The sequence below is a fragment of the Nyctereutes procyonoides genome, unplaced genomic scaffold (assembly GCF_905146905.1).
Source record: "Nyctereutes procyonoides isolate TBG_1078 unplaced genomic scaffold, NYPRO_anot_genome, whole genome shotgun sequence".
Lineage (NCBI taxonomy): Eukaryota > Metazoa > Chordata > Mammalia > Carnivora > Canidae > Nyctereutes > Nyctereutes procyonoides.
This window is the reverse complement of record NW_026575049.1, coordinates 69,569,012-69,592,899: the sequence shown is the minus strand read 5'-3', so window position 1 is coordinate 69,592,899 and position 23,888 is coordinate 69,569,012. Positions and strand designations below refer to the sequence as shown.

The 23,888-nt window shown below is 49.1% G+C and overlaps 1 protein-coding gene across 1 annotated transcript; it reads right to left on the bottom strand.

Moving 5' to 3' along the window:
• Nucleotides 1–202: 202 nt before the first annotated feature.
• MXD1 (MAX dimerization protein 1) lies at nt 203–22,907 on the bottom strand. Its single transcript, XM_055328255.1, has 6 exons — nt 22,634–22,907; nt 21,941–22,040; nt 17,019–17,048; nt 4,321–4,435; nt 2,574–2,733; nt 203–2,143 (listed from the first exon to the last, which is right to left on the bottom strand). The coding sequence occupies exons 1-6, from the start codon at nt 22,704–22,706 to the stop codon at nt 1,929–1,931; spliced, it is 693 nt and encodes a 230-aa protein (XP_055184230.1). The 5' UTR covers nt 22,707–22,907; the 3' UTR covers nt 203–1,928.
• Nucleotides 22,908–23,888: the final 981 nt, after the last annotated feature.

Sequence of the window (23,888 nt, the reverse complement as noted above, 5' to 3'; positions counted from 1 at the left end):
TGCCGCCGGCTGTCTGCGGTCCTGAAGGTCACGGTTTTGGTCCGAGAGAGGCCTAGCTGGCGCGTCGATTCGGTCCACCTCGCGCTTTGAAAACTAAGGTCTGGGCCTGGTGTCGGTTTATCACACGTGCATTAAAGATCTATCAAGTCGCACATTCACATATGCAATCAAATTGAAAAGGACCAGACGAACAGTGCAAAGGTCAAATAATTACCGTTTTATATCGGGACAGTACATTTCGTATTTCAACCAAAAGACAAAAATGCAGTTTAACTTAAACACAGAAAATAAGGGCATCTCTCAGATGCCTTATTTCTAAATCAAACAGATACACAAATTCTGTTCCCTTCCCTCCCCCAATGCAAGCCCACAAGCTTTGCCCAAAGTCTTGAGTTTTCGATGCCATCAGGGCATCCAGCATCTTGGACTTGGGAGGCGCTTGAATGTAGCAATTAAAACGCTTGAGAGGTCCAGCGAATGGCATTCGAGAGGGACCTCAAAGTGCAGGTACATCTTTTCAAACACGTTACAGGCTGAGCTGGCTCTTTGAACACTATCACTCTGCTTAAATCAGGAAGCAGGCTTTAAAAATGCAAAAGGCATACAAGTTGTATTTCAGTGCAAATCTTCAGCTGGTCATTGGAAAAGATTCCAACAATTAAAAAAAAAAATCCTTTGTGTCACCTGCCCCTCCCCCCACCCAAAGCTGAAATGCAGGAAGAAAAAAAAAAAACAAAACAAAACCAGAAGTACAGAGGACTTTGGAATCGTTTAGGAATCAGCTACGTCCAATTAAAAAAAAATTAATAGAGAATCATTAAAATGGAGAAACAAAAGTGATCTGGTTTAGACCGCTCTTCACGTCTAGCACGAGCTTCGGCGTGGAGCGGGTTTGAACTCGGAGTGGTGTGGAAGGTGGAGGCGCTGCAGGCGAGGCCGGGGCCCCGGGCCCGGGCCCAAGCGCGGGGTGGGCGGCCGCCGCTTCGGCCGTGGAGCCCTTAGGTCGCGGTGCGTCTGTGCGTTTTAGGAATGTTCTCGTCACTTCGTGACACACGCTCTGTTTCGGCGTCACAGGTTTTTTTTTTTACAAATGGTTCAGATTCAATGAAAAAGATTCGCCGGAGGCTGAAAAACCTCGGCCCCAAAAATATGAATGCAAAAATAGTTGAGGGGAATGAACCAATTTTGTAGATACCTACATACAAAGTTTCTAGAACATCTATAAAAGCACAAAGTCATAAGAATTTGTTTTCCATTACATTAGTTTATATAAAATGAATAAATAGTATTTATAGATTTAATGTGTCTTATGTACATATAACATGTGCTCTGTTTTTTTTTTTTTTTTTTAGCTTAAATAAAAATGCTACAAAGTGGGAGACCACTTGAGGGAGAAATCATAACCAAAAGGGAAGATCAGCCTTTTAAACCATCGACCCGGAAGCCTCCACAGGGAAGTTCCTGGGTGCATCCACACGGGGGGGGGGCCCTAGTGGCGCTGAGCCGTCCCCTCCTGTTCACCTGCAACAGGGTAGACACGCGGCTTGTCCTTCACTGACGAGGACACTAGCTCAGTTATTGCTGAAAGTCAAATAGGAAAATAGATTAGACTTGGACCAAAAGTCACTTATCTGGGGGTGAAAAAAAGGCATAATCGCTTCGTGTTAAGTGGGAAATGGAGATCTCATTTATCTCTGAGGTAGGAAAAAAAAATGTTCCAGAGACAAGTAGCAGAACACACTTCGGGGGAAACCGAGTCTGGGGGAGCCGCGGGCGCCGGGGGGGCGTCGAGCGGGGCGCGGGTGCCCAGGCCCGCGTCCGCCCCGCGCCGGGTGTCGCCGTGACCTCGGGGCAACCTCGGGGCAACCTCGGGGCGCCCGGGAGCCGGTCCACGCGGAGGGGACCCGCGGCAGCCGGTGCCCGCGCCCTCAGAGGCCCCCGCGCGCGTGCGGGGCCGCCGGCCGCCTCCTGCTGGAGCTGGCGTAGCCCTCGTCGCTGCCCGCGCTCCGCAGGCTGCCCCGCTCGTCCGAGTCGCTCACGCCGCTGCTGCTCCAGTCCAGCTCGCCCGCCAGGTAGTCCGCGCCCTCCGCGTCCCCGTCCACGTCCACGTCCACATCCACGTCCACGTCCACGTCCACCTCCTCTGCGGGGCGACACACATGGGTGGCGGTGGCCCGGCCGGATGCCCCCACAGCGCGCCCCGTCACCCCCAGGCCTCGGGCTGCCCTGCCCTGGGACACACGCACCGGCACGCACACCTACCGACGTGCATCCGACACAGGGGCATGCACGCGGGCACCTGCACACGGGCACGTGCACACAGCACCCGCACATGGGTACCTGCACACGGGCACGAGCACATTCATACGTGCATCCAGCAGCAAGGCACGCACACAGCACCTGCACACAGGCATGCACACGTGTGGACGTGCATCTGGCAGCGCAGGCACACACGTGGGCACCTGCACACGGGCACCTATACACACGCCCCTGCACAGACGCACACGCACCTGCACACAGGCCCCTGCACACAGGCACGCGCACTCGCACGCACACTTGGGGCGGGCGCTCACCCCTGTCCGAGTCCGAGCGCTCCGACGACACGGTGGAGCCAATGCTGTCCATCCGTATCCTCTCGATGCCCAGCTTCTCCAGCTGCCGCTTCAGGTGCCGCTGCTCCCGCTGGAGCTGGTCTATTTGGTGAATGGCTCTTCGGTCACAATCCTCCAGTTTCTGCAAGTCAGGGGGTGCTTGGTGCCCGAGCTTGGCCCCTTCCCCAGCGCCCCACACGCCAGTTGCCCCCAGGAGCCTGTCCCAGGGGACCGGCACATTGCAGGGCTCGAGGGTGCAGGGTCTTTCAGGGTGTGGGGCTCGGGGCTCCGGGGGGTGCGGGGCTTCGGGGGGTGCGCGGTGCCCCATCCCCGTGGGCTGGATCCCAGCGGAAGTGCGGCTGCTGAGCACCTGCGTCCGAGCTCCGCTCAGCCCACACCGCAGGGACCTTCTTACAGCGGGAAGTGTCCCTTCAAGTCCTGATTCCACATCGTCCAAGAAAGGGCTTAAACACGTTTCCCAATCTGTTTAGCTGTGGTTACGCTGCTCTAAACACGGGCTTTTTCCCTCCAGAAGGCTCACGTGTGCAGGCCGCTGACCGTAAGTGAAGGGACATTTGGGCAATAGCGACTCCAGGGTTCTAGAAACACGCTAAACGGTGAGCGTTGGCTACATGCTGTTTCTGACCCTCTGGGGGTGCTGGGGTCTAGGGGGACCGAACAGACCTGGGCCCCTCCCTCTGACAGTGGGGACAACCAGTCACATAAGTCACGGTCTGAGGTCAGCTGCGATAAGTGCTAAGAGAGAAAGATCCAATAATGGGCCCGTCCGTGGCAGGAAGGCCGTAGGCAGGGCAGGAAGGTTTCCCAAGCTAGTGATACCTGTGTTGAGATCTGAAGGACGACAAGAAGTCAGCTAGGTGAGGGAGGGAGGGGAAAGCATACCAAACCGAGGGAACAGCACGTACAGAGGCCCTGTGGTAAGAGCGTGACAAGTGCAAGGGGCGGACAGGGCACGAGATGCTGCTGTACCGCAGGCGACGGCAGGTCACGCGGCCTGGGGCAGGCCTGTGACAGACTATCCCAGCCCACTGAAGAATTCTAAGCAGTGACATGTTGATTTGAGCTTTGAAAGATTATTCTTGGGGATCATGAGGCTTATCTTAAGGCTCAGAGGCGGCCGGAGGACCACAGGGAGGCCTCTGAGGAGTTCCCTGCAGTGCTCGATGGTGGGGCCAATGGAAGTTAGCCTGGGAAACATCTGGGGCCTGGAGAGGATTAGGCACGCATGGCTGCGGAGCAAGAAGAGCTAGCAAGGATGAGCCCAGGTTCTGGCTCCAGCAAACGGACAACTGCAGGGTCATTTAACTTCTGCTACGCAGGGGTGAGAAAGGCCCGGTGGGGTTCTGGACGTGCTGGGCGTGGGACACCCGAGATTCATCGCGAGGCAGGCTGGAGGCCTCTCCAGAGGAGAGGACGGTCACGGAGGTACACAGATGCTTTCCCTCAGAAACAGACACACCGGGGGACCCCTGGGTGGCTCAGCGGTTCAGCACCTGCCTTTGGCTCAGGGTGTGATCCTGGGGTCCTGGGATCGAGTCCCGCGTCGGGCTCCCTGCATGGAGCCTGCTACTCCCTCTGCCTGTGTCTCTGCCCCTCTCTCTCCAACCCCCCCCATCATGAATATATAAATTAAAAAAAAAAAAAAAGAAACAGACACCCCCCTCACTGGACAGGGAACACTAAAAAGGAATCCCAAGGATACACTCACCTTTATGTGCAATTTGGCCTTTGTCAATAAACTCAACGTAGTGTGTCGGTTCGATTCGGGCCCAAGCGGCACGAGCCCCTTCAGCTTCTCCAGGCACAAGCGAAGATGGGCCCGCCTACAAAAACAAGGTCACAGTGGCACTGAGGATTTCAGGCGGGCTGGAAGGCACCTGAAGGAACAAGTTCTAAAAGAGCAGGAAGTTACCCAGGCAAACGCCACCGATGACCTCTGGTCAAATGAACATCTTTGGAAATTGGACAACTGTGGTGGAAGCCGTGGAGAAGCCCAAACCGGCGTTTTCGCAAGTCTCTATAATACAGGTGTTTGGGCGGGACTAAGACCTACTATTAGGCATATTTATCCGGTTAGCTCCAGGTTTCTGGGTTATGGCGTAACCTGACAACACCCTTTCAACCCATACTTCCTCTTTCCATTTATGGACCAGTAGGTCTACAGCACGGCCGTGTAGACTACTGCCACACGCGAGCGACCTGTGCGGGGATCCGTCACGGCTTGCCTCCTAATAGCAAAGACCGAAACCACCCAAGTCACCATCAATGGGGAGTTGGCTAAATAAATTACGTATCTATTCAGTGGAATACTGTGCAGCTATGAAAAGAACCCGAATGTGCTCTATTTACTCCTAGGAAGGAAGTCTCCGATACATTGTGAAATGAGGGAAAGCAAGATATCAAACCCCGCCAGCCCTGGGCAAAACAGAGGCAAAATGGTTCTGCCTTCTTATATGGACATAAAGTCTCGAAAGAAAGAAAGTTGGGCCTGCCACTTAGTCCTTGCTGAGTTATCCCAGCGCCCCCTCCCCCCCTTAATAAACGTCTGCGGAGTGGCTTATGTCGCCTATTCAACGAGACCGTAGCCCCTGGAGGACACGGGCCATCTCTACTCCACCTCCTCACACGCGCTCGGCCCACACGACCACCGGAGCAGGGTGCCCCGGAGCCTGGGGGGCTACCCTCCGGCTGAACCAGGGGACGACCTTAAAGCTTAATTTGCCTGCCCCCCCCCCCACTTCAAATTGTTGACCGTATTAGCAAAAGTTGGGACCAAAACAAGAAAACGGCTTCAGAAAGCTGGAGGTCATAGGCACGGAAATGACCGGGGAAGTCCGCTCACACCCTGCACATCGAGACTTCAGAATGCTCCCCTCAAGGCAGATCCAGCCAGCGGTGCGTCCCGCGTCCTTCCCAGCCTCCTTCCTGGCCCAGCTCTCGGAGGAGCTCCCCCAGCTCTCCCAGGACCCTCTAGGCCTTGACAGACTTGAAGAGTAGAGCATCCACTCTCGAGCTGGGCAGATCTAACGGCACAAAAATACCTTGCTCTCCGGTAGGTCTTCCGCTTGCCTCAAAGCCGTGCGGAAGGGCCAGAAGCACAGACTCCCATGGGAGGTCTGCCCCTGCCACCACTACAGGAGGGCAAAAGAAGAGCAGAACCCGTGTGTAAAATGTACCCGTTCACCTTCAATCATAATGTTCAAGAAGAGCCACGGGCACAGACCATACTAGAAGCACTAAGAAAGTATAGTCACTTACACAGTTATCCAAACTATTTCTCCCAAAGTGTACAAATTGTCAAGTTAGGAAAAAAGTCTAAAAATTAGATGTAGACACTTTCCAGCTTACTTGTTATCTGCAAACACCGCATGATTCAGAACAGTGCCCTATTAGTCATTTTACGACGTGGGGTTATCTACAAATATGAGTATGTAAATTTTTTAGGAAGTTTGTCTACTGATAAAAACATAATAAAGTCATATTTCCATGCATCGTCATTTCTAGTTATATAGGGAATCTAGCCCAGAAAGTAGAATTCTCACTACCCAAATGTAGGTTTTCCAAAGAACGCTTCTGTTGTGAAACTAGAAATACGCCACTTGACTAATTCAGGCGAAGGAGAATACATGTTCACTCAGTACCTTTTGGCCTGGTTCTAGGAACATAAGACCAGAGCTCTTCCTGGGTTTGTGTCGGGGCGCGAAGCTGACTTTGTCTACCCGCCTTGGCCTCCTGCAGCCCCCACGGCTCCAGCCCCCTGGCCGCCCTGCCCACCTGCCCCCTGGCTGCAGACATCCCCGGCTGGCACCTGGGCCAACCACGGGGGAGGGGTGAGGTCTGCGGAGCAGGCCCAGTCCGTCCTGTCATAGGGACACTCAATTCCTGAACGAGATAAGCAAACAACCCCCCCCCCACGTACCGCTCCCCCCGGGGTTCCTGGGCCGGGACACAGGCACCCCGGCGTCTGGCCGCGTCCTCCTCACTCCTTACCCTTCCCCTGCCCCGGGCTCCGGTCCTCTCCCGGGTCTAGTGTCTCGCTGAACTAGTATAACTCCCGTCCGGGGAGCCGGCAGCGTTTTGCCATGTGAACGGAGCAGGAAGCCGCTCGGTACCCCGGTCGGATCCCCACCTTAGACCTCCTCCCGGCCGGTCCCGCCGCCGCCCCCCAGCGGAGGAGGGCTGGGCCAAGTCCTGGCTCCCTCCTGTCCCACGGCCTCTTCTGCTTGCGCTGATCCAACGGCTTCGTGCCTAGGTCACGAACCTTGATAAACCTTGCGTGCTGACTCTTCAGAAAGAGCGCTTTAATTATTCTGAACGGACGATATACCTTTGGCCTCTAGGAGCATAAAGAGACAGATCTTTGATCGGAGCTATCACTGGCAATGCTCAGAACCAAGGGTGCCCTATACCTGCGGGTAACTGGATTAGATAAAAACTATAACTTTTCTTCGGTACGGTTTTGAAAAGGATCTCAAATTTTATTATTACTATTATTATGTTTAGTTCCTTTAGTAGTCTGAATCTGTGAATCACTACACAACCAAATGTGACTGTAGCGTGTAAGAGTAAAGGCTTGGGATCCCGGCTCTGCCACTCACTTCCTGGGTGACCTTCAGCCAGTAACTTAACTCCAGGTGGCAACAGCCTCCCCAGCAGTAGACAGGAACGCCGTGCCCAGAGGCCAGTGTGTTATCTGGGACAAGGTACAGAAGCCCCCGGCCAGGGTCTGACATGAGTGCTCTCCATATGGCGACACTTATTCATTCAATCCTAGCTTCTTCTGCAGACCGGGATCAAACAGGTATGTACGGCACTGTAATATTCCTTTGAAAAATCAATAGGAAACTCAAAGCGTCTCACAAGGTAGATGGAAACTATCTGGTAAAAATCCAATTCTTCCTTAAAGAAAAGTTATCTTTTTGTCATTAAGGAAATTTAATGGAAAATGTAACCGATTTTCTATGACAATACAGATCTTGCTTTACGCTAAAGATACTATTTTTTTTTCATTCAAAAAAAATCAGCAAGGACAGTGAAGGAAACCATCAACAAATATAAAAGTCAGCCTACAGAATGCGAGAAGACATCTGTGAATGCCATACCCAGTGAAGGGTTAGTATCCAAAATATATAAAGAACAGATACAACTCAACACCCAAAAAACAAATAATCCAATTAAAACTGTGCAGAAGACATGAACAGAGATTCCTCTAAAGAAGACATACAGCCGACGGACACTAGAAAAGGTGCTCAGCATCACTCATCACCAGGGAAATACAAATCAAAACGACAAGGAGATACCACCCCACACCTGTCAGAATGGCGAAAATCAGAAACACACACCAGTAGGGGCGGGGATGTGGAGAAAAAGGAACCTCGTTACACTGTGGGGGGAACGCAAGCTGGTACAGCCACTGTGGGAAACAGTGTGGAGGGTCCTCAAAGTTAAAGATAGGACTACCCCACGGCCCAGCAACTGCACTCCTGGGTATTTCCATCAAAAATACAAAAACACTAATTCCAGGGGGTGCATGCCCCCCTGTGTTTCTCGGCAGCATTATTTGCAACAGGCAAAGCACAGGAGCAGCGCAGGTGTCCGTGGAGGGATGAGCAGATAAAGAAGATACGGTACAATATGCACACAGCACAGTACTCTTCGGCCGCGGACGAGAAGGAGGTCCTGCCATCCGCAGCAGCGCGGACGGAGCTAGAGGACAGAATGCCAGCTGGAATCAGAGAGAGGAACCCGTATGATCTCATTCACGTGTGGAATTTAAGAAACAAATGAGCAAAGGAAAAAAAAAAAAGGCAAACCAAGACTCGGTCACTTACTTATAGAGAACGAACCTGTGGTTACCAGAGGGGAGAGGGGACTAGGCGATGGGGACGAAGGAGGGCACCTGTGCCCAACACGGTGCTGTACGCCCGAAATCTTACACTGTATGCTGACGATGCTGGAATTTTAAAAAAAATTTTAGATTAGCGAGGATCTTATCAGTCCTTATAAAATGTGTGGGAAAGAAAGGCCTCCTGCTTGGCCAACATCCTGTCGAGTCTCGGGGAAGGGAGCCTGAGGCTGGGCGGAAAGCACCGAAGGGCACCCGGTCCCCCGCTACGGCGGCTCCGCGGCGGCCCGAGGACAGTAGGGGCAGATGTTGGCCTGCGGAACCCAAGGGCGTCCCCGGATGTGCCGTCTGTGCCCAAAGAACCTAAACGCTCCCTCATACCACACAAGAGGAAAGGGCAGCATGTGGAGGAGTCAACTAAAAACAGGTTAGGAGGGATTTGTAGGAAGGAAAGTCTAAAACTTTGCTGAGAGACCTAAGAAAATCTGAGTAAATGTTTGAAAAAAGTAGCGCATCCAAAAGTAGTAGATACGAAACCTGAAAGCAACTGCCAAGGTTACCCAAGTTGGTCTACAAATTTAACATAATGCCAAGAAAAAAATCCCAAGGGCTCTTACTAACTCTAGGAAATTAGTGTAAACTCCATCTGGGGGGTACCCGGAGGCTCAGCGGTGGGGCGCCTGCCTTGGGCCCAGGGCGTGACCCCAGGGTCCCGGGATCGAGTGCCGCGTCGGGCTCCCCGCAGGGACCTGCTTCTCCCTCCGCCTGGGTCTCTGCCTCTCGGGGTCTCTCATGAATAAGTGAAATCCTAAATAAACTCCATCTCGAAGAGGAAATGTGTGAGGGATTGCCAGATTTTCGAAAAAGAAAAGTGAGGAAGAATGTGCTACACCAGACACGAAACTGCATTATAAAGCCTTGATAATTAAAAAAACAATATCAAGTGAACCGATTTTTTAAACTCCCAGCAGCAGGCTGAGGAATGGGCATGAATTTACCCGAGGGAACCCTGCAAATCCTTGGGGAAAGAACGGATGACTCAGAAAATAGAGGAGCGCGGAGACGAACGTCCAAATAAATTCCAAGAATATTGGAGATTTACAGGTCTCGGTGCCACACAGTTCCTCGTCGGTTTCCTTACGTCTCGCCGGCCGGGGACAGGGGGACAGGGAGAGCCGGGCGCCGAGTGAAGCCCCCGGGGCACCTGCGCCCGCCGCCATCCAGGCCCCCGACCCGAGTCCCGGGGTCTCTCCGCGTCTCTCCCGCCAGCACGTTCGCAAACTGGGGTACCGACTGGGAAAGACGGAGACCACGGGGGACCGCCGGCTGCGGACAGCGCCTCTGAATCTGCAGGGGACCCCAAAGCTCTTCCTGACCCGAAGGCGGCCCGGGTGGGGCGCTGTCAGGTCGGGTCGGGCCCGCGTGCCCGCCGCGAGGGAGGCGCCGTCACCCCGGGGACTGTTAGCTTTTCGGTTGAAGCTGCAGCTGAACACCCTCCGTCCCCAGCTAGAAGGTCAGAGCGGAGCATCCGGGGTGGCGGCCCACGGGGGGTGGAGAAGGGGGGGTTCACGGATGGCAACGTGGGGACACACACGTGGCCCATCCATCCGTTCGCCGCCCCGGCCTCTCTAAGGACGGCCACGCACGGCTGTGTCCCTAGGGGCCAGGACGCGATGTCCGGGTAGATCCAGTCCCCGCCTTGGAGCTTCTTGAAACTTAGCTGGAGACGGAACATAAACAGAATTACTGGTTTGAGCTACCTTTAGACTATGACGAATGGCCGCTCTCACTGAAAGTTCACAACAACGCCCCCCCCCCAAAAAAAACCCCTATTTTTCCTTTCCCCTCACTCGTATCTTGCTTGACTGAAGAGGTTGTCAAGCTTCCATAGACCGTCGGAACCTGTTTTTTCCCCTTTCCCAATGGATCACACTTGGTCTGTTCATACACCGCAGACTTCCTATATACCCAAGTGTTCTTTCATCACCAACTAATGGGAAAGACCAAGATGTTTATTTTGTGTTACTCCACTGGAGCCTAGAAACAAGAAAGCATCCGCAGATGCTGACTTGAGGGTAGAATCTGGGATCTCAGGCGATGCACGCGCTTCTCTTTGAGGAAAGTCCTACCTAACGAACGTGATACACGGCAGGCCCCTCACCGAGCACCACTTCTCATTAAAATTGGGCTTCAGGTTCTTCACCGAAGAAGCAGCAAACAATAAACAAGAGCGTACTTTAAAGTTTCATCATCTTATTGCCTCACTTTGAGCACAGATGCAGCCAATTAAATAGCTCCGTGAATCCTATAGGCTAACTGCAGGTTTGATAAAAATTTCCGATATGGTTACGCATGAGCCACATAGTGAGAAAAATATGTTTAGTCTAGAGTAAGAAAATCATCTTAAGGGATCAAAAATCACTCCCTAAAAGTGGTCACAGGTCACAAGAGAGACTAACTTTTTCCAGATTTGGGGTTGAGAACAGAGCCTTACTGGGTTAAGCAAGAAGTCCAGGTGAAGACTGCAAGTCATGCTTTGAGGGGAAAAAAGTACTCTGCTCTTTTCCCTAAAATGATCCCTTTATAAATAATTGCCAGATGAATCATGATTACCAACTTAACTGGAATCTTAGAAGGCTTTGGAGATTTTTGATAATCATGATAGTAATCTTTATAAAAAAAAATACAGCGGTAGTTGTATATGCTAGCTGTAGGGGAACACATCAGTGAACAATTCATAAATAGCAATTCATGGTAACTACTGCATTTTGAAGTTATAATTTCTGTACTAAAACTATGAAATACATAAGTATATTAACATTTCCATCCTGGAGCCCAATTTTAAAAATGTTCACGATACGTGTCATGGTTAGTCCTTGCTAGCTTTCTCAACCTGTGACTATTAAGGTCTATGACAAAGTCAGGCGGTGCCCTCAGTGCTCCAGTAGGGACTGGAAATTAGTTGAATAACCAGCATATGTCTCTTCAAGTTCTTCCGAGGGCAGTTGCCATCTATCCAAGAGATACAGTCCAAGATAGATTCCGGTGGTACAAAATCTGGGTGTTCCTCCACACGTCAATGTAGGCCGGATTTGCACACTGATAACTACATCCCTTCTTTGTAATAACCAGGCCACGCCCTCGGCCCCATGTGGCAACAAGGAATGTGGATTGGTTACAACACCTTAGGGTGAAATCTGAATGTGGTCAAGAAAGTTCAGAAACAGAGTGGTGCAATGCCTACCACAGCTTGGGACCAACGCAAAAGTTACGCCCCTACCCTCTTCCGATATAAGGAGCTTGGCCAGTTGAGAAGCCAAAATAACTACGGGGGCCTGCAATCAGTTAGAGTGTCGTGCCAGAAGAGACCTGATTGCAGGGGTTTCTCAGACCGGACCAGATGCCACTGAAATACTGTGAGACCAAATGAAAATAATAGCTTTAGATCAGGCTGCTGAGTCCTCCCCACAGAGCACGCACACACACACACACACACACACACACACACACACACACACACAAACCTTTTGTCATGGGGTCAGAAGACTCTAGCAGAGGTAATCTCTCTAGACCAGCTGCCTAATTCCAGCAAGGCCTGCATTTGTACCATTCCAGAAAAACGAGTGTCTATTATTAAAGAAGATGCCAGAGCCTTCTTTTGAAAAAAAAAAAAAAAAGAAAGAAAAAAAAAAAGTCCATTCTAGCACCTGACTCCCGGCCCCACTGACTGCAGCTTATATGCATTCACTCAGTCTCCATTTGCTGAAGTGCTACTGAAAGGCATTCAGACCAGAAGAATTACCAGCTAAGAGAAGGAAAACAGTAGAATTTTTACCAACAAAGCCATATAACATCAGCAGCAAGATTAAAAAAATTTCCTATATTCCAACAAGAATTAATTAGTGATTACAATGGGAATATAATAGAGACTTTAAAGACATATAGAATGCAGGAATACCTTTTATAAGAAATATGCAATATCTATGGGGAAACACTATAAAACCTTAGAGACAGAAAAAAGATCTGAATAAATGAAGACACATACCAAATCCTGGATGGAAAGAGCTAATACGTGAATGTGAACTTTTAAAGGTTAATTTATATTGAAATTATTAAATTTTGATTTTGAAAATCCCAAAAGGATTTGAGGGTCGGAGAGATGGGCTGACTATACAGTTTATAGGGAAAAACAAACTAGTGAAAGTAGCTAACAACATGGTAAAATTAAAAAAGGAGGAGGGAGGAGGAGGGATTTGCTTTGCCAGATCTAGAAGTGCATGATAAAACCTCAATGACTGAAGCAATGCTCACTGGCAGAGGACAGCAGAGCAGATGATCAGTGGAACCGGAGAAGCAGTCTAGAAACAGACTTCGCCATGAACTAAGAATTTAATATACAACAGAGGCAGCAAGTTCAAACAGTGAGAGAAAACGGATTCTGTAGAGGAAATGATAAACTGGACAATAACGTGATACTCAAAGGGGCAATCTCCTTCACATGATATAATCTTTTCAAAATAAGGAAAAAGAAACGCCTGAGTAGAAAATAGGCAATACCAGCACACGAAGATATGAAAATTATTTGTGCTGGTAATGTAACAAATGCAAATTAAAACAAGTTGTCTGGTTTTTGTTTTTTTTTTTTTTACATATCAAACTCATAAAGGTCTTAAATTATAATATCACGTTGTGAAGGTTTAAGGAAAATACAGTCTATAACCTGCCCAGTGGGGAGTCCAGCAGTCAACATCGAAAACCATAACAATGCGTACATCATTATTTCTGCAACTATAAATTTGCCCTAAGGATATAATTATGGCGTTGGACAGAGATTTATCTACAAGGTAGTTTAAGGAAGTATTGTTTATATTAGCAAAATACTGCGAAGAACCTAAAACAGGGGATTCGTTATAGGACTTATGGCCCCTCCATATGAGGTAATGCTGGGCATTCACTAAAAAGTAATGTTACAAAAGGAGACGTAAGGACACTAGAAAATATTCATAATGTAGATGAAAAGACCACAAATTATTTACTATGACCCCAGGTTGATTTAAGAAAAGCATGCACAGAAGTCTAGATGGATACAGAACTTAGCAGGAATGGTGGCAGCTGTTACTGCTGCAAGATCTATTACAGGTGATTTATATATATATATATATTTTGTATTTTTTTGAAACTTCTCAATTTTCTACACCAAACTATGTTTTTTCCAAAAACAACCGTTGAGATCAAAAGTTCCACTGCTTTCCCCTGGCAGCTAGAATCACGGACGACTTAATTTTTTTTTTTTTTTTTAAGAAAGACTTTCTGTAGTTCTCAGATTTTTCTGTAAGATTAGTTTTAAAAAGAAAAAAAAGCAAAACACCACCACACACTCGAAGGGTTTCCTTAGGTGACTAGACCCACAAAATGACAGTTCAGAGAAGCACAGGCCAAGTGACAGACACTCCGATCTCCAGGGACATTAAGCTGAAGCCTCCGCCCCAGGGGCCTGGGCTCCTCGGGGCTCTGTAGGCCCAGCACCTAGTAACGGCACCTTCATGCTCCGCGATGCCTCATCTAGCGAATGGGAAACGCGCCGCCGCCACCACCTAGAAGGCTAGTTTCCTCCGACCAACACCAAGGTTATCAAGGTGGTGTTGAGCGCCACGTCCTCGTAGTGAGTCCTGATGAACACCAATTACTCAAAAGCTCTAAAATGCCACAGAAAAGGTTTCTGTTTAAAAATCCAACCCAAATATAATCAACTCTGCAATATCAAGGAGGAAAATAAATTCCCGTTGTTAGAAGTTCTTTTCCTGAGTTGTTTTTTTTTTTTTTTTGAGAGCCATGTTAATCTTTTTATGTGATGTTTTAAGGTAAAAAATGGCTAAAGTGTATATGCACTTCGCCAAGCGGGATTCTTTGATAGGAATCGATTGAAACCAGGGCAGCTGTTCTGTGGACTTTAAAACTCGAAGCTTCTTAAGCACCTACACTCAGAAGGGGAGAAGAGCCCGACAACTTTAAGTTCCTCCTCTGGGCTACAGCAACCAATGTTTGGTTAAATTAAGAAATTTGAGTCTTTAACTTCCTTCTTTTCTGTTCACATGCTCTGGACTAGAGAAAGAATTATCAAGGCTTTAAAAGACCAAATTCCAAAAAAGAAAGGACAATAAGGAAACTAGATAAGTTAACTCTTCGGCAAGCACACATTGACCGGCGACGCGGAAGCAGTCGGAATTAAAAGCAGCTTGCCCAGTGAGGACCTCAAATCCAGTTTTCTAGATTCTTTGCCTCCAGAGCCTCTTGTGCCTCCCCCCATCTGAGCACATCATGTGTTCACTGAAACTCTCTCTGCGTCTTTCTCATTAGACAAACTACATTTCTCTAGGATCGGGAGCATGCTGGCTCAAGCCTCCAGTGTGAACTCATTTAATACCTGGTGTCGAGCACAAGTTCTTGAGGCAAGGTAGGCAACACATAAACAACCCTGAACTGCGAAAATACAAAGGCAAAATTGACATTGTGTGGCATTCTTGCAGAGGTACAAGGCACAAAGGTGTAGTAAGCCTACGAGCCCTTACCTGAAGGGGTAGACTTTTAATAACGACAAAAATAAGTGCCTAATGGAAATATAAAAAGTAAACAAATTGGGCAGCCCGGGTGGCTCGGCGGTTTAGCGCCACCTCTGGCCCAGGGCATGATCCTGGAGACCCAGGATCGAGTCCCACATCGGACTCCCTGCATGGAGCCTGCTTCTCCCTCTGCCTGTGTCTCTGTCTCCCATGAATAAATAAATAAACTCTTTTTTTTTTAAAGTAAACAAACAAATGCCTAAGTAAAGGTGGGGGTGGGGTGGGGAAGAACTAGAAGACTTTTCAGCAAAAGAGTCCCGTTTACCCAGTTCACCCCAAAGGCAGAAAGTGGAGTTGAGAAAGAGAAGCCACATCGGACTACCTCTCCACCTTGAAAGATCCTTTTGAGCTCCCAGTCCATGACGTGTCCATCCCCAAAGCATAAGGGAAGCTCGGACTTAAAACAGTCACCACCAGAGAAATTAAAAGGGAAGAAGAGGGATGGGGAGCAGCACACGCGTACACACAAAATTCCTTAGTGCGAAACGCTAGACGTTCACCCTGTTCCAAGATTCTCCTTCCTAGGAAGTCTGGCCTTCCACTGACGGAGCAGGTCGTTCAGACCCTGACTTTCGGAGTCGGGCTCCCTCTTGGAGCAAGGTTTGCGTGAGATAACCACGTGTGTTTACAGAGCCACCCTTACGCGTCATCTGGTTCATGCAGAGCACGGCGAGAGCTCCTCCATCCGAATGGGTGGCCTGTGTTTCAAATTGATGGGCGCTCGGAGACCAGACGGGGGCCTGTTCAGGGGTTCTCAGCACTGGCAGCACACGAGAATCACCCGGGGAGCTTTTAAAAAAAATACTAGAGCAGAGTCTCAACCCAGACCAATTAAATCAGAATGGCTAGGTGTGAGGTCTGGGCGTTGGTTTCTTTTTTTTCTTTCCTTTTCCTTCCCTTTCTTTTCTTTTCCTTTCTTTCTTTCATTTTATTTTTCTTTCTTTCTTTCTTTCATTTTAAAGCTCCATAAAGAATTACTATTAATTTTTCCCACCAGCATGGTAAAAGTGGTTATGTTTTTTTAAAAAAAGTCTTTATTAGAGATAAAAGATTTGCCTTAAAATGGTCCATTGGGAGTGGTAGCTCTGATTATACAAGATTGACAAAATGTCGATAATTGCTGAAGCTGGGTAACGGACACACGGGACTCGACTACATTGTCCATTCTCATATTTGAAGATTTCTAGAAGTTCTTTTATAAAATTTGTTCCTTCTCCCCCAAGTATATAAATGTGTGTAATGTATTTAATACAAAAATATTTCTTAAAAGCATTAAAATAAAAACTCAGCAAGTGACTCTAACGTACAACCGGAGCCGAGAACCACAAGGCTACATCATTGAAGGGGGCAAGCCACATTTGGAAAATGAAGATTTAAACAAACAGCAAGAGGCAATCCAGGTGAGAGAGATCAACTCAGGCTCAGCCAGATGGATCCCAAGGAGGGTGGCAGGCTTCCTCTAGTGAATCACCATCTCCAATTTGTGCTATGCATATATTTGCCTGAATTTTGAGAATCTTTATTCACAAGTAAACTGTAAATACACACACACATGTGTATTTATATATATCTGGGTGTGTACATGATTTAAGACGGAACTACCAATTATATTCAGTAGCATGTAATTTTTTTTTTTTTAAAGACACTATTTGTGGAAACACTGCTCATGACCTAAAATGCTTTGGCCTGTGAAACGGTCACCCAGAAAGGCACTTCTGAGGAGGAGCAGGTCGCAGGAGCGAGGAGAGGGGGCAGCCTCTGGAGCCTGCAAGCCCTGCATCTACTTAAGTGGGTTAGGGGCCGCGCTGCCTACATGACTTGAGGAAACCCTTACATCAGGGGCTACTTGTGGGAAGAGCCAAGAAAAAAAAAATCCAAGTCTCTGAGATCAGAGGATACATCAAAACGACCCTCATCCCACCCTCAAAATCCCCAACTCACCTATTCTTCTCCATTTCATTGTGAGTTGATCTGAAAGAAGGAAAATAAGAAAAGAGTAAGATTCTTCTGGTCTTAAAGGACTATTTCAGCACCAAATACAATTATTTTGACTTCTTTCTCTCCAAAGCTGGTAAAGAGAAAACAGAAAAAGGAGGAAAACTCGGCGGCTCTGCTAAAGAAATGAGCCCCTCTGAGGAGTTAGATAAACGTAAATATCTAAGAGTCCAAGGAGAAGTGACAAACTTAAGAGGCACGCAACCCCTGGTGGAAATGTAATCCATTTTAAGAAAGGAAATAAAAGGGGTCTATTTATACAAAGAGAAAAACAGCTGCGCAATGTGATGTGAATTCGGGTTAGAGAACACCAGAGCCTCCTCCGGGCTGGGGGCAGAGCAGCGGAGGTGCCAGGCCTCCAGTTTTTTTCTACGTGTAGTGTATACGCCAAAATTTTATGTTAAGTTATTTAACAACAGGATACGATTTTAAGTGGGTAAAAATAATCCCTCTTCCCTCAGTCTTTCTACTCTGTGATGCCATTATTTGATCACGTACAAGCTCCTGAAAAACGCTGCTGGTGAATAGCTACCAAATGATTTCCAGAAGGGGCCTCTAAAACTCCGCTCCACGTAAAGAGGATCACACGGGTCAAGGCCACAGGTGGGTGCAGTGTGAAGTCTAGCCTCGCACTGACTGGCACTGGAGAAGAAACACAGTTCTTTACCTTCGCGTCCTCGGTTAACCCTTCTGTAAAATGGGAGTAAAAATGATCGTCCATTATCTACTGAACACACGCAGATCAATGAGGAAGCAGCTGTAAACGTGATTAGAGAGCCCTGGACGAAAGCTGCGGGAGGCGGGAAGTCCTGTTATTAAGGGGTTTATAGCCGACCTTGAATTATAAGGTCTGGCCTAAGAATTTGTGGACAGGTTTTCACAGAAGTCACAGGAAGCCCGTCAATGTGGCCAATTCAGTGTCCTCCTCACACAACTCCTCCCTAATTATAAATTTGAGGAATCTCCCTCAAGTCTCGACCTTTCTTAATGGACATTCTCTGGAATCTAACCAGTTTGGGAGAGGACACCCTGGCTCAGATCATGAATTCTATGTGGCCACAGTCAGAACCTTTCTGGACCTACAGAGAAATTCTCATGGAGAAACGGGACCTCTGTGAATGCTCAGCCACTCGTTCCTATCAGGGGCAACCACCCGCGAGCTCATTCACACCAGAGAAGGGCGGGGGGGGGGGGGGAGGGGGGAGGCGTGTGGCTTTATAGTCTTGGAATGAGAAATTTCCAGTCCAGCAATAAAACTTCTCTTCCACAACATCAATTTGTGGGACGTCAATTTTTGTTAGCCAGGAAAAAAAAATAAACATTAAAAAAAAATCAAGAAAATAATGGCAGTATTTGAAGTTTTAGAATATTGGTTTTCTAGATAGAGGACCTCAAAATTGGTTACCTTACAGGCTCTACATTGATTCACTTGGTTTTTCCCTCAGCCTTGTTCAGTTACATTTTTCTGAAGGTTCGCTTCCTGCCGCGGCCAGCAGGATAGCGCAGTGGACAACAGTCAGGCCAGCACTGTAAACCTTTGGCTTTAAAGCACGTGGCATTTTAGTTTTACCAGGGAACAACAAGTTCAAAGTCTGACAGGTTTTTTAAATGGATAAAAGTATATGATAGCAGCTGGTCAGGATTTCCCTGCTTAACTGCAGGCCAGGACCCTCCCAGGAACGGGGTGGAGGAGAGACGGGTGGATATTTGAAAAGAATAGAATCTCTGATTACAGCCAATAGCACACAGGGCACTCTTACCCAAAATTTCTAGGTTCCTTGAAGGTATATATATAAGAAAAGTTAAACTTTTAAACAAATCCATAGGAAGGACAACTCTTTCCAAACTTTGAACAGTTTTGGAAACTCCAGATCGTATTTGCTTCCTTAAGAGTATCCAACACATTGTGATCTGTACAAGGGGACGTACATCTAACGGCTAAAGCATTACTGAGGTGCACCTGGGGGACTGAACAGTTTGTCGTTAACGAAAGTAAGCCTTTCAAGAACGATCCTGTTCAGAGACTGCCAGCTCTGTTAATGGGTAAAGACTTCTATTTTTAATTAAAGCATAAGAATACACAGGTACCTTGTGTCAAAAGTATTTTCCATGTGGTTACTGGAAGATTCGATGACTCTGGAATCGCTGGTAAAGGTCAAATGTCACCATTTAAAAAAATATATCCTAACAAGGGGCACCTGGGTGGCTCGGTCGGGTAAGCGTCGGACTCTTGATCTCAGTTTAGGGCTTGATCTCAGGGCCATGAGTTCAAGCCCCGCACCGAGTTCCCTGCTGGGCACAAAGCCTACTTTAAAAAAAAAAAAGAATATCTGTATATTCATTCTCACAAAAAGATGACTAAGCCAAACTACAGAATGTAGGAGAATGGGGAAAGTTGTTGGGTTTAAAAAGACTCTCCTTGTCAGCTCAGCTGAATAACCACTGTTACATTCAAGAGCTAGCTGGCGGGTCCTGAACTTCCTCTTTCACGAGGGCCAAAACCTGCTTTACAATTTAGCAAAATATACCTTTAAAAACTCTGGATTTCAATTCTAAATTATTAGTAACTGATTTAAAAAGTCATTAGGGGAAAAAAAAAAAAAGATTCCTCTTCCCTGTATTCCAGTAGCTCTCTGGATGATTCTGAAACAATCAATATTCACGATTTCATTTTTGTTTTGTTTTGTTTTTTTTTTTTAAACAAGCAACTAGAGGAATTGGATTAAGATCTGCATTTTTAGTTCCCAAGAAGCTGGGATATGTGGCTAATTTTTTTTTTTTTAAATTGTCCAAGGAAAAGTAGCCTCCGACTCTACAAGCAAAGAGCACAGCGTTTCAACCTGAATTAAGAATAAACTGTTATCTGGCGGTTATGTAAAGCGGCAGTAATCTCTCCATCGGCCTTACCTCAGCTCAGAACCCTGCCCATATGTGGTCTTGGAGAGGAGTCTAATTCAAATCAAGGGTGGGGGGCAAACTGCGTTCTCTGGGGAGACAGCTCACGGCTCAGGTAAGGGTCATTCCCAACAGGGCATGAAGGAAGTGATCACAGTAAAACAAAACAACCTGCTCTTGCTTCACGTTTGCCTGGTGCCATCTCCAGGCTTAATCGCGGCCTCTCGGAGATCCGGCACCACGCAGGTACTACACTAATTCATTATTAGTCAGGAATATGGGAAACTGTGACAGCCTCTGGTCTGTAACCGTGGAAAGCACACCAAGCCCATTAACAGGAGAGAGCTCTTCCCAGACTCAGAAGTCACAGCTATTTTCTCGGTAATAACGCTGGATACTAAAGAGAATCTGTTTCGTGGCTTGCGATTCTCAGCTATCATTATTTTTCTTTCCTAATCACCTTCGGGGACCAGCCTACTTCTCTCTCTCAACACTCCTTGCTCTTCCTCTCCCCACCACTGAACCTCCCCCGACTTTCCTGCGAAACTTAGGATTAAGCCTTGACGAGTACGGTGGACAATTCCTCCTAAACCATAAACGGACAAGAATAAAAGCAACAATTGGGCTACCTTCTCAGGAAAAAATACGCCAACAAGCTTCAAAATTCTTCCAAAAATTAAAAAAAAAAAAAAAGACTAACAAGATGCAACACAGCTAAATTGTTTTATGGCACTGCAGGACACAAGTCAGGGCTAACATTCTTACAGGCCCTAATACCCACACACGGATCTATTCGCTACCACTTTCAGGTAACGCGGAAGATGGGAGGGAAAGAGAAAACCGTGGGGTGGTTAATTACCAGGTTCATCCCTCACGTGCCTTCCTTCCTCGGCAAGAGCCCAGCACATGGGTGCTGCTCACATCCTGTGGTTCTAGCAACACTAAGGACAATGGGATGAATCAAGGACAACAGCAGCAGCAGCAAGAACAAGTGGGTTTAGGTTTAAGTGGGACCTCCTGGCTTTTAGTGGTGTGTGTGACGTCACAGGGGGTAACCAAATACAGTTACCTGCAGGGAGTTATACATGATGGCGGGAGAGGAATGAGGATTGTAAGCCAGTGATGAAAATGTGAGTGGCTTTAATTTACTGGAATGAAAGGTATAAGTAAAGAGACCTAACAGGTTTCCTAGCTAACTTATATTTTAAGGGCAAAGAGGGGAAAAAAGGGGGTAGGTTTATAGAGTACTCATAGGTACTCAGGGTTTTTATTTGATTTCACGGACCCTTAACCATCTGCTTTCCAGTGAGATTCACAGGTTTTAAAAATTATAAGCCAAACGTAAAAGGATCGTGGCATATTAATATTTTAATATTAATCCTCCATCACCAAAAGGCAGGTTCCAACCTCAATCATTCCTCTTTGCCATTATAAGTAGATGTAACAGAGGAGATAAACCATTGCATTTAATTGCATTTAATTTACATGTCGAATATGAAGTCCTACCCCTTAGGCTAAATCAGATACTTTAACGTGTCTGTACAATCTTCACTATGAAAAGTAAAAGAAATGGATAACGTCCAGCCTCTTTGATTATTAAAAAAAAAAAAAAAAAAAGCTTGCCTGAATCTGCAACTTCTGTAGGCAAAATATTGTCACGGTCACCAATCTCACTGGAAGTTTCCACAGATTTTTTTTTTTTGTTGTTGTTGTCGTTGTTCCAAAAGGGAAGAAAAGCAAAAATTAAGTTTGAAAAGTTCATAAAGAAGCCGCAAAGCTTTTCCATGTCTCTTTTCTGTCCCCTCAACCCAAACAGAAGGGCTGCTTCCTCCAGTGGCTTAGGACCATGTGCGCCTTCCTGAATCCTGATCGCCACTTAACGCATTTTCCTGGGTCGTAATCACCACAGGCCACTTCCATTCTGCAGTTTGTATCGTGATCCGAGAGAGAAAGAGAAAGATTCACCAAATTACCTGCTGCTGCTGTTATTCTTCTTGGATTTGCTCCTCCGTTTTAAGGCATCTCTGTCCTTGTTACTGTACGGTAACATGGAGGCATAACCATGTTCAGCTTCTAGAAGACCGGAGGACCCAGTTAATGAATGAGCCTGGAACCTTCAACACTCCCCCCCCCCCGCCCCCTGCACAGGAGCTCCTTTGTAGACCTTATTTTTCATCACGAGCATGTTGTGTCAAGAAATAAGCGATGCAAGGTGGAATTCTTAGAACAAGGATTTCTTTCTTTCTTTCTTTCTTTTTTTTTAAACTCCTCCCTTAAATTGTGTGAGCACCCTCAGTCCGGAGCAGGTGCAAGGAGCGAGCGAGCTGCTCATTGTTGAGGCTCAGCTCGCGGAGCCCGGGCTGCCCGCTGGGGACGTCCCGCAGGTTGGTGCGCCCTGCGCGGGGCAGCACCCCGGGCACCCCGAGCACCCTGAGCACCCCGGGCACCCCGTGCACCCTGAGCACCCGGAGCATCCCGTGCACCCCGAGCACCCAGCGCACCCCCCGCCCCGAGCGGCCTCCCCTCGCACCGCGCGTGGGGCAGCCGGAGGGTTGGAGGCGCTCGCGGTCGCGCCCTCCGCCCCCCCAGCGGCCGTGCCCCGCAGAGCCCCCGGCCCCGGCCCCGGCCCCGGCCCCGGCTCGGCGCGGACCCCCGGCCCCGTGCACCTCTCTCCCGCCGCTCCAGGTAGTCGGCCGCCTCCAGCAGCATCTGGATGTTCATCCGAACCGCCGCCGCCATTCTGCACCGGGGGCCGCGGCCGCGGGACCAACCCCCACCGCCACGGGCTCGCCGCCGCCGCCGGGCCCCGCGGAGCAGGGCGGGGAGAGCCTGTCGGGCGACCGCGCTCGCCGGGAGGGAGGGGCCCGGGGCGCTGGGCGCCGCCGACACCGTGACAGCAGCCGGGGAAGAGCCGCCGCCGCCACCGCCGCCGAGTGTTTATCTCCGACTCACCATCCCCCCGCCCCCAGGCCCTGCTCTTGACAGGCCCGCTCCGGCCGCGCTCCCCATTGGGCGCCCGGAAGAAAGCCCCGCCCCCGGCCTTGTCCGATTGGGGGGACGCGCCGCGGCCCCGCCCCCTGGGGTCCGCTCCTCTCTCTGGTTGGTCACGCTTGACAAGGCCCGGGCTCCGCCCCCTCCTCCCAATTGGCGGCCGGGTTCGCAACTCCGCCTCGTGCTCCTTGCCCGCTGCCCATTGGCCCTACGCCGACGGCCCCGCTCTGCCTTGCCGCTATTGGCCGGAGCGGCGGGCAGCGAGCCGCCTTGCCGGCCTCCCATTGGCGGAGCCGCCGAGACCGCCCAGCCCCGGTGACGTCACCTCGCCGGCCCGGCGGACCCGGGAGGCGGCTGAGCGGCTGAGCTCCCGAGCTCCCCGGGCCGCGCCGGCTGCGGGGCTGCCCCGGGCGCGGCGCTGACTCACCGGCCGCCGCCGACCTGGGCGCCGCCGCGCATCCCCCGCAGCGAGGGCGCCGGCGGCCTGGAGGGGCCGGGCCCCCGCGGGCGCCACGTGGCTCGCGTTCCGCGCTCGCCGCCCCCGCCCCCGCCCGCCCCGCCCCGGGGCGCCCCGGGCGCCCTGCACCTGCGGGAGGACCCGCGTCCTATCACGACGTTCTTTGACCTCAGTCTCGTTCAGGGTCTTTCCTTCCCTTTTAATTCTCGATGAAAACGTTTAAGAAAAAAAAAAATGCTTCCTCTGCTCAAGACTATGGATGGGGTTTGTGGGGGGGGGGGGCGGTGCCAACAGAAATATATGGAACTAAAAAAATTAAGGATTATTCCCTAAGCGTATCAAGATTTTTGAGCGGAGAGCCGTCTGGAGGCCCGAGTTACTCTGTTAATATACTGACATCTGCATTTTAAAAAGGAAGAATAAATGTCTTGGTCAGCTTGGACAGATTCCATACAGCTTTAAAAAAAAAAGTT

Excerpts from the sequence above, each read along its gene's own strand:
- MXD1 (XM_055328255.1), bottom strand. The coding sequence starts at position 22,706 with ATGGCGGCGGCGGTTCGGATGAACATCCAGATGCTGCTGGAGGCGGCC. Across the intron at positions 22,041-22,633 it reads CCTGGAGCGGCGGGAGAGAG|AAGCTGAACATGGTTATGCC; the intron begins GTGCACGGGGCC and ends CCGGTCTTCTAG. Across the intron at positions 2,734-4,320 it reads AGGCCAAATTGCACATAAAG|AAACTGGAGGATTGTGACCG; the intron begins GTGAGTGTATCC and ends CCTGACTTGCAG.